The 15,423-nt window shown below is 44.6% G+C and overlaps 1 protein-coding gene across 2 annotated transcripts in view; it reads right to left on the minus strand.

Moving 5' to 3' along the window:
* The window catches only part of dph1 (diphthamide biosynthesis 1), an 804,031-nt gene that overhangs the window by 361,696 nt on the left and 426,912 nt on the right, over positions 1-15,423 (minus strand). For both annotated transcript variants that reach the window (XM_073053176.1, XM_073053177.1), the window contains 2 exons: positions 15,192-15,346; positions 4,267-4,388 (listed from right to left, as the gene is read on the minus strand). In XM_073053176.1, coding sequence (XP_072909277.1) covers positions 4,267-4,388; positions 15,192-15,346 — 277 coding nt within the window. The remainder of the gene's footprint in view (positions 1-4,266; positions 4,389-15,191; positions 15,347-15,423) is intronic.

Here is a 15,423-nt window from a genome sequence, read left to right on the forward strand (position 1 = left end):
GTAAGCCTTGCATGGGGTACCTTATCAAATGCCTTGCTGAAATCCATATACACTACATCTACTGTTCTTCCTTCATCAATGTGTTTAGTCCTCAAAAAATTCAATCAGGCTCGTAAGGTACGACCTGCCCTTTACAAAGCCATGCTGACTACTACTAATCATATTAGACTTCTCCAAATGTTCATAAATCCTGCCTCTCAGGATCTTCTCCATCAACTTACCAACCACTGAGATAAGACTCACTGGTCTATAACTTCCTGGGCTGTATCTACTCCCTTTCTTAAATAAAGGAACAACATTCACAACCTTCCAATCTTCCGGAACCTCTCCCATCCCCATTGATGATGCAAAGATCATCGCCAGAGGCTCAGCAATCTCCTCCCTCACCTCCCACGGTAGCCTGGGGCACATCTCATCCGGTCCCGGTGACTTATCCAACTTGATGCTTTCCAAAAGCTCCAGCACATCCTCTTTCTTAATATCTACATGCTCAAGCTTTTCAGTCTGCTGCAAGTCATCACTACAATCACCAAGATCCTTTTCCATTGTGAATACTGAAGTAAAGTATTCATTAAGTACCTCTGCTATTTCCTCCGGTTCCATACACACTTTCCCACTGTCACACTTGATAGGTCCTATTTTTTCACGCCTTATCCTCTTTTTCTTCACATACTTGTAGAATGCCTTGGGGTTTTCCTTAATCCTGCCCACCAAGGCCTTCTCAATGCTCCTTATGGCTCTCCTAATTTCCTTCTTAAGCTCCTTTCTATTAGCCTTATAATCTTCTAGATCTCTAACATTACCTAGCTCTCTGAACCTTTTGTAAGCTTTTCTTTTCTTCTTGACTAGATTTATTACAGCCTTTGTACACCACAGTTCCTGTACCCTACCATAAATTTCCTGTCTCATTGGAACGTACCTATACAGAACTCCACAGAAATATCCCCTGAACATTTGCTACACTTCTTCCGTACTTTTCCCTGAGAACATCTGTTTCCAATTTAAGCTTCCAATTTCCTGCCTGATAGCCTCATAATTCCCCTTACTCCAATTAAACACTTTTCTAACTTGTCTGTTCCTATCTCTCTCCAATGCTTTTGCAAAGGAGATAGAGTTATGATCACTATCTCCAAAATGCTCTCCCAATGAGAGATCTGACACCTGACCAGGTTCATTTCCCAAAACCAGATCAAGTACAGCCTCTCCTCTTGTAGGCTTATCTACATATTGTGTCAAGAAACCTTCCTGAACACACCTAACAAACTCTACCCATCTAAACCCCTTGGTCTAGGGAGATGCCGATTGATATTTGGGAAATTAAAATCTCCCATCATGACAGCTCTCTTATTATTATACCTTTCCAGGATCTGTATCCCTATCTGCTGCTCAATATCCCTGTTACTATTGGGCGGCCTATAAAAAACACCCGGGAGAGTTATTGACCCCTTCCTGTTCCTAATCTCCACCACAGAGACTCTGTAGACAATCCCTCCATGGCGTCCACCTTTTCTGCAGCCGTGACACTATCTCTGATCAACAATGCCACGCCCCCACCTCTTTTGCCTCCCTCCCTGTCCTTTCTGAAACATCTAAACCCCAGCACTTGAAGTAACCATTCCTGCCCCTGCCCATCCAAGCCTCTGTAATGGCCACCATATCATATCTCCAAGTACTGATCCACACTCTAAGCTCATCCGCTTTGTTCACAACACTCCTTGCGTTAAAATAGACATATCTCAAACCTTTGGTCTGAGCGTGTCCCTTCTCTGTCACCTGCCTATTCTCCCTCTCGCACTGTCTACAAGCTTTCTCTATTTGTGAGCCAACCTCCTCTTCCCCAGTCTCTTCAGTTTGGTTCCCACCCCCCAACAATTCTAGTTTAAACTCTCCCCAGTAGCCTTAGCAAACCTCCCCGCCAGGATATTGGTCCCCCTGGGATTCAAGTGCAACCCGTCCTTTTTGTACAGGTCACACCTGCCCCAAAAGAGGTCCCAATGATCCAGAAATCTGAATCCCTGCCCCCTGCTCCAATCCCTCAGTCACGCACTTAATCCTCCACTTCATTCTATTCCTATTCTCACTGTCACGTGGCACAGGCAGTAATCCTGAGATTACTACCTTTGCGGTCCTGCTTCTCAACTCTTTCCTAACTCCCTGTAGTCTTTTTTCAGGACCTCTTTCCTTTTCCTGTTGTTACGTACCCGTGGGTATCTTGTGACTGTCACATGACCAGGATGTAACTGAGGCTCTGCTGGGCATGATCTAATGGTCTTGTGATGTAATTTTCCCGCCAGTGAGAGGTCATGTGATGGCCTGTCTTTTAACGGGTATAAAAGGAGAACGCATCGCTGTGACACAGGTCAGTTTGTGGCTTAATTCGTCAGTGACTCCGTTCTGCTGTTATTCGATTCTATGACGCAGTTTCGTTTTAAAGTGGAGTTTTAATTTCTACTGTAAGAACCGTTGTGCCGGCAGTTCTGAAAATCACTGCCAGTTAAAGTCCAGTCGGAGAGTGAAGAATTATCGAAGTTGGGAAGCTGAAGGATCGAGTAAAGTTGGTGTCGGCGGTAATACGGGATCGACCTTATGTAATCTTCATTCGGAAGGAATTAGTAACCTGCAACCCACAATAGTCCCTGCTGTAAGAGCAGAAAGGACTGGGGCAGTGAGTTATCCGCCAACAGGAAAAGGTCAGTCCATTTCAGCCGTTTTTATTTTCTTCATCGTAAATCTTCCAGGCAAGGCATATTTTGGCTGGGATCAGCAGTAACATCGTGAGGTCAAGGAATTCGTTACTTCTAGGAAAATCTCTCCTAAGTGACCGTGTAAATCATTTGGACTTTTGCATTTACTACTTTTAAGAACTGTGTTCGCATTTCTCGTTTAAGGACTGTTCGAGCTGCCGTATAGCAGCTGACTTCCAGTTGAGTTAGTCGTTTGTTTACTTTTGGGTTTTTTTGAGCAGTGTTTAATAAAAGTTTTATTTGTTTATAAAAAAAACATGTCGCAATTCTGTATTCATTGTTACTGAATCTTAACACTACCTATGTCATTGGTACCAATATGCACCACGACCTCTGGCTGTTCTTCCTCCCACTGCAGGATATCTTGGACACGATCTGAAACATCTCGGACCGTGGCACCTGGGATATTGGATAGGTATTAGTGAGATCCTCAACCCCCCCCCATTCTTCTGAACTCCAGCGACTACAGGCCCAGAGCTGTCTTTGCAAATATTTCCCTTTTTTTCCAACTTCATTCCAAATATTTACCCCAATTCCCTCTGAAGATTCCCATTACATTGGATTCCATCACCACAGAACTATTTCACCTCATCTATCTTTCTGTAAGCTGTCTGATAAATGGCATTTTCAACCAGTGAAGTCAGTCTTGGCTGAGCTAACCCAAGCCACGCAGACCTGAAACAAGAGTATATATTGACGAGGAGCAAAGTCTACTTGCACAGGCAACCAAAGTAACCTCCTCTCAGTAAAAACAGAGTAAAAAATGCAAGGAGTGGAGTGCATAATTATAAATAATGATCAGAAAATCAATGTCAGTCACTTGAGGCAGCATGGTATCAAGCTTGAGTGACAGGTATATTACCAAATCCTCTCCACTCTATCCTGTTGTGGTATTGACCCTACATACACAGTAATGTTAATCAGCTGTTAAAACTCATTTTTTATTATCTTAGGAGGACTGATCCAACTTTATCACACTGAGTGTAGACATAGATCCATAAAGAGAAGTTAAATGTTTCCCTTTATATGTCTGTATGACAATTTGTGCAGCATGGTAGAGTAGTGTTTAGCACAATGCTTTTAAGTACCAATGACCCAGGTTCAATTCCCACCGCTGCCTTTAAGGAGTTTGTACGTTCTCCCATGACTGCATGGGTTTCCTCCAGATAGTCCAGTTTCCTCCCACGGTCCAAAAAACTAATGGCCGGTAGGTTAATTGTAAATTGTACTGTGATATGCTAGGGTTACTGTATCGTGCTGTATCTCAATAAATAAAAATAATAAATTTATCTTAAAAATACTTCAGAGAAAAGAATCCTAGACGTACTTCATATGAGGCACGTGATGACGGTTCTCTCCAAGTGAATCTTCTGGCAGCTCGTTTACTCTTGAGCCTTTGATCACAGAGGGGAGCACTTCCAGTGAACGAGACCTCGCAGGGGGTGTGACACTTTACATTACACAGCTGGTGTGCTTCTGTTGTGAAAACGACGTGAAAAGAGAGCAATCAGAGAGTACTCACACGATGGCATCCACAGGCTTTTCGATGTGCGGAGAGGTGCATCCCAGAATTTCACCCGGTGACAGCGGCTTGCACTGAGGGACGCAGATGTCATAATCCGATCGCAATTCCTGGCTGGTGGACTGGACAGAGAGAGAGCGTGTGATTATAGGGAGAGGAAAGGCAGTCTACATTAAGAGGTTGTAGAGAAGAATTTACTTCAGGACTACTGAAAAATTAGCCATAGAAAGAGACGCAAGTTACAGTCAAACCTCATTAGCTTCTTCCCACTGGGAGAAGATGAAAATGGGCTGTCAATGCCAATCCTCATAACACCCAGCATCACATGAGCCATTTCCAAAATTTTACAGCTAATTATACAGCAAGTCTTTACTTTTTCCGTCATCACTCTTCAGCAATGCCTTACTTAATGATTACTAAAGTGGAAGGGCCTTTCCTTTAATAAATCTATGGTGATTGTAACACAGGGAACTCGCCACAGCATTTAAGAAGCTCTAAGTGTAGAAGAGGCAGCTGAGCTTTTACAATGACTTTAGGAAAACTGAGGTTTATGAGATTATGAGAGGTATGGATAAGAGTAACACACACAAAATGCTGGAGGAACTCATCAGGTCTGATAGCATCTATGGAGGGCGATAAACTGTTGTTGTTTTGGGCTGAGACTGGAAGGGGTGGGGGGGGGGGGGGGGGAGAGAGAAGCCAGAATAAGAAGGTGGAGGCAGAGGAAGGAGGACAAGCTAGAAGGTGATAGGTGGAGCCAGATGGGTGGTTGAAGTAAGAAGCTGGGAGGTGATTGGTGGAAAAGGTAAAGGGCTGGAGAAGAAGAAATCTGATAGGAGAGGTGAGTGGTCCATGGGAGAAAGAGGAGGAGGAGCTTCACCTGAGGGAGGTGATGGGCAGGTGAGATTGCCTGGAATATGCTGCCTGAGGCAGATACCAGGAACTAAGATCTAAAAAGAGATTTTTAGATAGACACAAGAGCATGAGGAAATAGAAGGATATGAACATTGTCTAGGAAGAGGGAATTAGGTTAGTTGGCCATTTGATTTCTAATTTAATTGGTTCTGCACAACATTGTGGGCTGTAGGGCCTGTTCCTGTGCTGTATATTCTGTCAGCCAATGCTCCAAGCGTAGATCTCTTGCCTGGGAATGGAGGCTGTAGTTTCCTTTCCCACACCAGAAATTTCAAGATAAAATTAGGGATGGTACTATAGTATGTCAGTTAATGCAACACTATTACAGCACCAGGGACCCAGGTTCAAATCCCGCTACCGTCTGCAAGGAGTTGTACATTCTTCCAACGAGCATGTGAGCTTCTCCTGGGTGTGCCAGAACCCTCCCACATTCCAAAGGCGTAGGTTAACTGGCCACTTGTATGTAATCGGGTGGTGCAGGCTTGTTGAGCTGGAAGGGCCTGATGCAGTGCTGTATCTCAAAAATATTTAAAAAAAGATTTTAAAACATTCCGGCTGATAAAATTTAGGAAAAGCTGCAGCTGGAGAATCTGCCTCAGATGAAACTTTAAACCCACATCTGTCTGCCATTTCTGTTGGACATGAAGATTTCAGCAGCACTATATCAGGGAAGAAGTATGGAGTTCTCCCCAGGGACATGAGAAACATAAATCACTCAACCAAAATCAATAAAGCCCCGTTATCTGTTCATTTATTTTCATGGATCTTTGTGACATCTTGCTGTGTTTCCTACAAAACAGTGGCTAATGCTTTAACAATACTTCATTGCTATAACGTGCTCGTGAACAGCACTTTTACTGAAAGCTTAACCCTTTCTGGAATGAGCAAAGAGATCAGACGACATTTTGCCCGGGTTCCTGCCCCTGATCACATCTCCTTGGTGACAGCCAAAGAGTGCTGGTGAACATCAGCTCAGCACTCGTCAAGAAAGCACAGCAGCGTCCCTACTAACCGAGGAGATGGAGCCGAGTACCCCCCCCCCCCCCCCCATGGCAGAGGAGCACAATTGCGAGTGCTTCAATGGTGCAATGGGGGAGAGAGTTTGTAAAGTGTGTAGACTGAGGTCTCTAATGGGGAGGTGAATTAACAGCCATGCATAGGATGGTGAAGCTATTGAGCAATAATGGTTCTTGGCTTCATGTTTTAGTTTACACTCATGTTTTATTTTACACAACATTTCAGTTCTCAATATCCCAGGGATCTTACTAGAAACAGGGTCTCCCCCAAACCTATTTCTTTCAGAATCAGAATCCGACTTTTAAAGGAACACCTTGGCCAGCTGCATCACCGTTTGGTATGGGAATTGCAAGGCAGATGGCCACAAATCCTTACAAAGGATCGCGAGGCCTGCTGATCTCTCTTCCACCCAGTAGAGATATTTATCTGGAGCACTGTGTATGCAGGCACCTTAGCATCGTCAAAGACCTCCCACAGATGCCTTGTGCAGGAAGGCACAGAGTCGACTGTACTTCCTAAGAAGGTTGGCGTCATTCAATGTCTGTAGTGAGATGCTGAAGATGTTCTATAGGTCAGTTGTGGAGAGCGCCCTCTTCTTTGTGGTGGCGTGTTGGGGAGGAAGCATTAAGAAGAGGGACGCCTCACGTCTTAATAAGCTGGTAAGGAAGGCGGGCTCTGTCGTGGGCAAAGTACTGGAGAGTTTAACATCGGTAGCTGAGCGAAGGGCGCTGAGTAGGCTACGGTCAATTATGGATAACTCTGAACATCCTCTACATAGCACCATCCAGAGACAGAGAAGCAGTTTCAGCGACAGGTTACTATCGATGCAATGCTCCTCAGACAGGATGAAGAGGTCAATACTCCCCAATGCCATTAGGCTTTACAATTCTACCGCCAGGACTTAAGAACTTTTAAAAAGCTATTATTAATGCTTTTTGAGATAGTGATTTAGATGCATATCATATTTTTTACTGAGTTAAGTATTGTATGTAATTAGTTTTGCTACAACAAGTGTATGGGACATTGGAAAAAAAGTTGAATTTCCCCATGGGGATGAATAAAGTATCTATCTATCTATCTATCTATCTATCATCTGTCCCACAATCTCTTTGCCCCCCTACCATCAGGCAGAAGGTATCGTAGCATTAGGACAAGAACTGTTAGCATGGGAAGCAGCTTCTTCCCCCGGGCTGTGAGAATATTGAATTCCCTGCCACCTCCCAGGTCTCACCATGTATGAAGCGCCAGTAGCGTTACTGTTTACTTTTTAACATCTCATAACTGTACCTTACGCTAAATGTCAATCTTCTGGAATATATTTTATTATTTGTTAATTTAGTTGTGGTAAATTTACATCTTGTGTGAAGAGTGTGAGTTATATGTACTGTGTTGTGCATCTTGGTGCGGAGGAACGTTGCCTCATTTGGCGGTATACATGTGTGCAGCTTAATGCCAATAAACCTGAAGTTAGACTTGAGCTGAGGCAAAGGTCAGCTGATGACTTCTGACAGGTCACAGACCTGAGATGTCAGCTGCTTCCCTGCCTCTCTGCTGAGACTTTACAGCGATTCTTATGCTTTTACTCCAGATTTGCAGAAACTGCAAATATTTCAAGCACACTGGGGTGACTTGTCTTTTGATCTGAACACCTACAGTGGTTCAAAAAGGAGGAAGAACAAAATAGAGGGCAAGGCAGCATTCAAAAGAGATTAAAGTCACCACGGCCAGGGTAGAGGCTGGGAACTTTCATCCACAGCGGAGAAGTCAAAAGTCTATTCAATGTTTCACCTAACAACACACACAAAATGCTGGTGGAACACAGCAGGCCAGGCAGCATCTATAGGCAGAAGCATGTCAGGACGAAGGATCTCAGCCTGAAACGTCGACAGTGCTTCTCCCTATAGATGCTGCCTGGTCTGCTGTGTTCCACCAGCATTTTGTGTGTGTCATTGTTTGAATTTCCAGCATCCGCAGATTTCCTCGTGTTTTGCTCGATGTTTCACCTAACTGACTTTCCTTTTGTCATCTGAAGCTCATTGTGAATAATGGCCATTGGGAGAGGGAAAAGCAGAATGTGATTCATTCCCTTTCCCACTGTATTCCACGGAGGGAGTCAAGGTTACAGAAGGGAAATCTCATTGGACAGGGATGGCATTAGTTGTGGGAAAGAATCAATACCTGCCCCATAACCCAGCTCTAATTAGCCTCAAATGGTATACCAGAAGAGAAGGTTGACCCTTTAGAATAGGGTTGAGGAAGAACTTCTTTAGTCAGAAGGTGATGAATCTATGCAAATCATTGCCACAGATGCTGTGGAGGCCAAGTCACAGGGCATATTGAGAGTGGAGGTTGATCGGTTCTTGATCAGTAAGGGCATTGAAGGTTAAGGGAAGAAGGCAGGAGAATGGGGTTGAGAGGGATAATAAATCAGCCATGAAGAAATGGTGAAGCAGACTCGATGGGCCGAATGGCCAGTTTCAGCTTTTATGTCTTATGGTAGTGTGGCAGGGCAGCGCAGTAGCGTAGCACCAGAGATCACCAATTCCCGCCACCGTCTGTCAGCAGCTTTTCTTCCTCCCTATGACTGCACGGGTTTCCTCCAGCTGCTCCGGTTTCCCCACACTCCAAAGACATACGTTACGGTTAGGTTTTGTGACTTTGGGCACGCTCTGTTGGTGCCGTTAAGCGTGGTGACACTTGCAGCTGCCCCCAGAATAATTCTCGGACGCACAATGACGCATTTCACTGTATGTTTTCATGTTTCGATTTGCACGTGACGAATAAAGCTAATCTTTAGTCTTTGAAACTACAGCGTTCACCAATAAATGTGAGCCTACTCTACATCAGTGGGATAACCTCCAAATTATCACCTGTCAAATGAAGCATAAGAATAATAGACTTCATCAAGATACAAAGTAGACAGTTGATAAATGTTCAACATCACCAGGCGAGTTTTGAGAAATACTCATTCGTCTCTCCCGCTTTCCGCTCAATAAGGTCAGTTTAAGCTTGTCTAGGCAATATATCAGCGTGTCATTCCACAATGAGCTGGATGGTCGGGGTCCTGCTGTGTAAAGGAGGAGCTGCTTCAGACCCCGGCCTCCCAGATCCCTGCCGCTACTCTGCAGCAGGTTTGCTCAGCTACTGTGTACACCACCGCTGTAGTCTTACTGCTTTACGATGAAAGGCAGAGACCTCACTTGGAAACACTTCTGAACACAACGAAAAGAGGCTCAATCTATCTAATGACTGGCTAACCTCCAACTATACATCCAGGGGGCAGGCGTTTCAATTGCACTCCGGCAAATGTCTGAACATCAAAACGCCTTTAAGAGTTCAATAGGGAGCAGGAATAAAAAGGGGCCAGGGCAAGAAACCGAGGCAGAAGAAAGCAATCGCTTCTGGGGAACAGGCTGGGGTTGTTATCTGAAGCAGAGAAGGCCAATGTCGCACAATATAAGTTCTTAAAATTATAGTTGTTTAATAGCTTAGCTAAGGAGATATTCCTCAGAGTTAGGTTTATCATCACTGATATATGTCATGAAATGTGTTATTTTGCAGCAGCAGTACAGTAGAAGACAAAGGAAATTACAAGAAGTTATATTAAGAAATGTATATACAGTACATACATAAATAAATTAGTGGGAAAAAAGCAGAATGTTCTGGATCACTCCAGAATCTGATGGTGGAGGAGAAGAGGCCGTTTCTAAAGCGTTGAGTACGTGTTTTCTTGCTCCTGTAGCTGCTCTCTGGGGGTGTATAGGGTGTCCTGGGAGGAGTAGCACCTCTGGTGAAGGGGCTATTCGTGTCCATTCTGGGGCAGCTCACTCATCTTTGGTCCCCACCGGACACTCAGCTCTCAGCTGTGGCTCCAAGTAGCTGTTTACGCGCAACGGCACACCTCTTCGACAGTCGAGCTAACTAGGCGGGGGTAGCAGGCAGCCTCGTACCCCGGTGAGACAGGGACATGCCAGACCAAGCACGCAAAGTCAGCTCTGAGCAGATGAGATCTGCAGTGAGATCCAATGGCTCTGCAGCGCTTCATGGAGAGCGAAGGGCGTGACAAGGCGCAGGAGACATCACGGCCATCCACTGCTGCCTGTTGATTGATCCTGTTTACATTTACTGCTCTATAGGTTTGCTGAGCAGGTCTCCATGAAAAAGAATCTCAGGGTCGTATGTGGTGACATGTAGATACTCTGATAATAAATTTTACTTTGAACTTTGATCTTACAATTGTATGTCCTTGCACTTTATGTGACTACTGGCACTGCACTTCCTCTGTAAATATAATACTCTAATCCTGATGAAGAATCTTGGCCCGAAACATCGACTGTTCAAGATTCAAGATTCAAATACATTTATTATCAAAGAATGTATAAATTATACAGCCATTATTCATTATAATTAGTAATTATTCATAAATATGAGTAATTATTCATTGCTCTCCACAGATGCTGCCTGACCCGCTAAGTTCCTCCATCATTTTGTGTGTGTTGCTTTGGATTTCCAGTATCTACAGAATTTCTCGTGTTTACTATATTCTGCATTCTGTTTTGTATCTATTAATAACTATACTTATAGGAAGGTTATAACGAGGACTGGTGCCCTCCCCCCCACCATCTCTGCTCACCCCCAACCCTACCCTCCGTGTCCGGGTCAGAGTTCCGTGCAGGCAGGAGACAGTGACCCGCTAGCGTCATGAAGCAGTAAGACTGGAGTTCGGGTCCTGTCACTGGCGAGTCTGGAGTACGGGTCCTTGTTAATGTTTTTCATTTGTTGTCATTTGTGAGTCCTGGGTTGATAATGAAGATTAAAGTCCAAATGTTGATCAGAAGTCCAAAAGTTAAGGTCCAACTCCAGAATCTCTGTGAATCCATAAAGGTAGTCAAAAGCACAATTTCCGAATATCCACGAGTTTGCTGGAGGGTGGAGTCTGAAGACGGCATGCCCTGGGGTTAGAGGACTGTGTTCATCCATGAGTGGGCGTGTTGTTTCGCTGCTGTTGCTTTATCACTTGGTACATTCTGTGTTGTTCTGCTAAGCATATTGGGCATGCTATCCTAGCAATATGTGGTGACACTTACGGGCTGAATGCCCAGCACATCCGTGGGCAAGTTGGTTGTTAACACAAACACTGTTCCTTCTATGCTGTGCAGGTGCATGGCCACACAGTAACGGAAACGCACAGCAGCTAGAATTGAACACAGCTAGTGTTTATGAAACACTAAAGATTTTCTTTGTTGTACTGTATGCCATTTTATCCTTCGATTAATAAAAAAAATAAAGTATGTGCTTTTTCAATTTTCATTCTAAATATTCACAGAATGCATATTACAAAAAAACCCAGTGCCACCCAGTTTCCTGCATAGAGCAAAGTTGGTCTTTGCAGCTGTAAAGAAAATTGGGGGAGCGTTGTACGCAAATGCGCATTTCACTGTATGTTTTAATGTACATGTGATAAATAACTCCGAATTTGAATCTGGTATTGGCAAAAGTCAGGCTAGGTTGTTTAAACCCAATGAATTATTGCACAAGGCTATGAGAATTGTACAGAGAAAGCTGAGGGGCAGGCAGAATTGTGCTGTAAAAATCTTTCATGTTGGTCATCAATTATTGAAGCATTTGATCAAATAGTCAGACAATATACTTTTTTAAAATGGTCTGGACTGGGAGATGCTGCAAGGCTGCCCCAGGTACTAGATCCTTCAACCTCTTCCTGCTCACATTTATCTGAAAAGTGTCAAGTTCCCAACTTATAAATAAAACAAGAGTAGTGTTTGTTTTATAGACAACACTACGTTTGTTTGAACTAAGGAGAATGGGAGGAAGGAGGGAATTTAGACAGTGGAACTCTGCCTGCACTAACTCACTGTGATGATCTCTAGGGGAATGAGTTTGAGATGGCGTCGGCACTGAGAACAGAACATTGTAACTCTGTGGCTTTCGCAGATAATGTCCATCTCAGGTATCCATGACAATGATGCACCATAAACCTCCCCTGCTCCTGGCTTCCTCATGTACACTGGACTTTACTCTCGTAGGATGCAGCAGCTTAGGAATCACAAGGTGGAAATGCCAAGGTTTCCAGAGGGAGCTGGGTGATCAGTCTCCGGATACCGTAGGGCTATGGTGCAGTGGGTGGCATTGTTTGAGAGTCAGGCTGAGGGTACATTGGAAACAGGACAGGGAGGCCAGATTTCCGAGGTCAATACGACATAATGCTGGAGGGACGGTGAGTTTAGTGTGGGGAAAAGCTGTTGCCATGGTGAGGTTACGTCGTTACTAAGGGTAATGCTGGTGTCAAAATGGGTTTTGTGCAGAGAGACTTAGGAAAGTATTTTCATCATACCTTCAAACTGTCTCCACAAAATCCTCCAAATTCACTTGAGGAATTGTGTACAGTTCTGTTCACCCTATTACAGGAAGCCAGTGGAAGCTTTGGAAAGGTGTATTTCCAATTATGGGAGAGTGGGGCCAAAGTGCACTGTCTCAGAATATCTATTAGAATAGAGATCAGGCAGAATTTCTTTCGCCAGAGGGTGGTGAACCTGTGGAATTAATTGCCACAGACAGCAGTAGAGGTCAAGTCCTGGGGGTATTACTTAAAGGGAAGGTTGATAGGTTTTTAATTAGTAAGGCTGTCAAAAATTATAGGGAGAAGGCAGGAGAATGGGGTTGAGAGTGATAATAAATCAACCATGATGGAGTGGCGGAAAAGACCTGATGGGCCAAATTTTCTGACATGTCTTAAGCTGTCAAGTTTACGAGAATGGTGTCTGGGTTAAAGTGCATGAGGTAAAAGGAGAGGTTGGACAAGTTTGGGCTGGTTTTGTGAACTATCAGACGCCGAGGGAGATCTGATAGAAGCTTATTGGGGTAAATAGGGTAGATTGTCAGAATTGGGTAGAAATGTCAAATAGTAGAGAACATGCATTTAAGGTGACGGGGGAAGTTTAAAGGAGATGTGCGGGGCAAGCTCTTTACCTGGAGAATGGTAGGCTCCCTAAAGTGGGTTGCCGGGTGATGGTGGAAGTGGATATGATAGTGAGAGGCTTTCAGGTACACTCACGAAATTTCAGGGTGAGGGCATGTGATTGATGTACAGGCAGAAACGATACAGTTTAATTTGGGATCATGTTCAGCACGGACATCGGGGGCTGAAGGGCCTGATCCGGTTCTGAGTTCTCCAGTAACGTAGTGGTTAGCGTGACACCGTTACAGCTTGGGGCCTTCCAGGTTTCAGAGGTTAATACCGTCTGTAAGGAGTTCGCAGCCTCTCCCCGTCAGCACATGGGTTTCCTCCAGATGCTCTGGTTTCCTCCCACAGTCCAAATACCATAGGACCATAAGACATTGGAGCAGAATTAGCCCATCTGGCCTATCGAGTCTGCTCTGCCATTCCACCATGGCTGATCCTACAACTCAATCTCATACACCTGCCTTCTCGCCATATCCTTTGATGCCCCAACCGATCAGAATATATACCTGCAGACTTGGCCTCCACCGCAGTCTGTGGCAGAGCATTCCACAGATTTACTACTCTCTTGACTAAAAAAATTCTTCCTTACCTCTGTTCTAAAAGGTCGCCCCTCAGTTTTGAGGCTGTGCCCTCTAGTTCTGGATACTCCCACCACAAGAAACATACCATATAATATAATAATAATAATTACAGCACGGAAACAGGCCATCTTGGCCCTTCTAGTCCGTGCCAAATGCTTACTCTCACCTGGTCCCACCAACCTGCACTCAGCCCATAACCCTCCATTCCTTTCCTGTCCATATACCTGTCCAATTTTTTCTTAAATGACAATATCGAACATCCTCCCCACATCCACCATATCTAGTCCTTTCAACATTCAGTAGGTTCCAATGAGATCCCCATGCAATCTTCTAAATTCCAGTGAGTATGGGCCCAAAGCCCACAATACACTCATCCATGTCTGTACTTCTTTGGAATGTGTAAGGAAATTCTGTACATCTTTGGAAGTGTAAGGAAATTCTGTACATCTTTGGAAGTGTAAGGAAACTTACACGGTCACGGACAGGAGGTACAAACTCCTTACAGAGAATGGCAGGAAATGAACCCAGATCACGTAGCTGGCTTTTTAAAGCAACTGCGCTAACGGCTGCACGGGTCTGCAGTTCCCACACTGGCTGCCTCAGGCCCCACAGACCAAGGTAGAAGCAATGTAATCCTCAATCCCGAGGGAGCAGCTTATAAGAGTGAACGAGCTAGGACTTTCCTCTTGGGGCATAGGAGGATGAGAGGTGACATGTAGAGGTGTAATGGATGATAAGAGGCATAGATTGAGAGGACAACCAGAGACTTTTTCCCAGACAGAAATGGCTAATCTGAGGGGTCCCAAGGCAGCGTAGCAGGTTCACAATGCTATTACATCTCGGGGTGCTCCAGAGTTTGGAGTTGCATTCCAGTGCAGTTCTGTAAGGAGTCTCTATACATCCTCCCTGTGGAACGTGTAGGTTTTCTCCAAGTCCTCTGGTTTCCTCCCACAGTCCAAAGACAAACTGGATTGGTTAAATGGTCATTGTAAATTGTCCTGTGATTAGGTTAGGGTTAATCAGGTTTGATGGGGATTGCTGGGCGGCCTGGCTCAGAATCAGAGTGAACATCACCAGTGTATGTTGTGAAATTTGTTGATTTTATGGCAGCTACTTCACACTGTATCATTAAATAAATAAATATTTAAGATGATTGGAGGGAAGTATAGCAGGGATGTCAGAGATAAGTTCTTTACACAGAGAATGGTGAATGTGTGGAATGCCTTGCCATGGGATAGTGGCAGAGGCAAATACATTAGGGACATTTAAGAAACTATTAGATGGGCACATGGGAGAATGAAAAATGGAGAGCTAAGGGGGAGGGAAGGGTTAGATTGACTTTAGAGTAGGTAAAAAGTGTTGGCACAACATTGAGGGCTGAAGGGCCTGTACTGTGCATACTGTTCCATGTAGCCGTGGAGCTCCCTCACCTGCAGTGCTGCCACAAACTGGATGGTGCTGACTAGGGCCAGGGCCGAGCCCCGGGGGAAATTGAAGCGAACCGTCTCAACAAAGTGTGCGCTGTCGATCTTGATATCCACGAACACATAGAGCATCTTTATTCCGGCCGTGGCGTCAATTGGAACTGGAAGGAAGAAGAACAGCGGGTGAGTACGACAGTGGAGACACAAGGGACCAGACGCTGGAATCCAGAACAACGCA

The sequence above is a fragment of the Hemitrygon akajei genome, chromosome 8, assembly GCF_048418815.1.
Source record: "Hemitrygon akajei chromosome 8, sHemAka1.3, whole genome shotgun sequence".
Lineage (NCBI taxonomy): Eukaryota > Metazoa > Chordata > Chondrichthyes > Myliobatiformes > Dasyatidae > Hemitrygon > Hemitrygon akajei.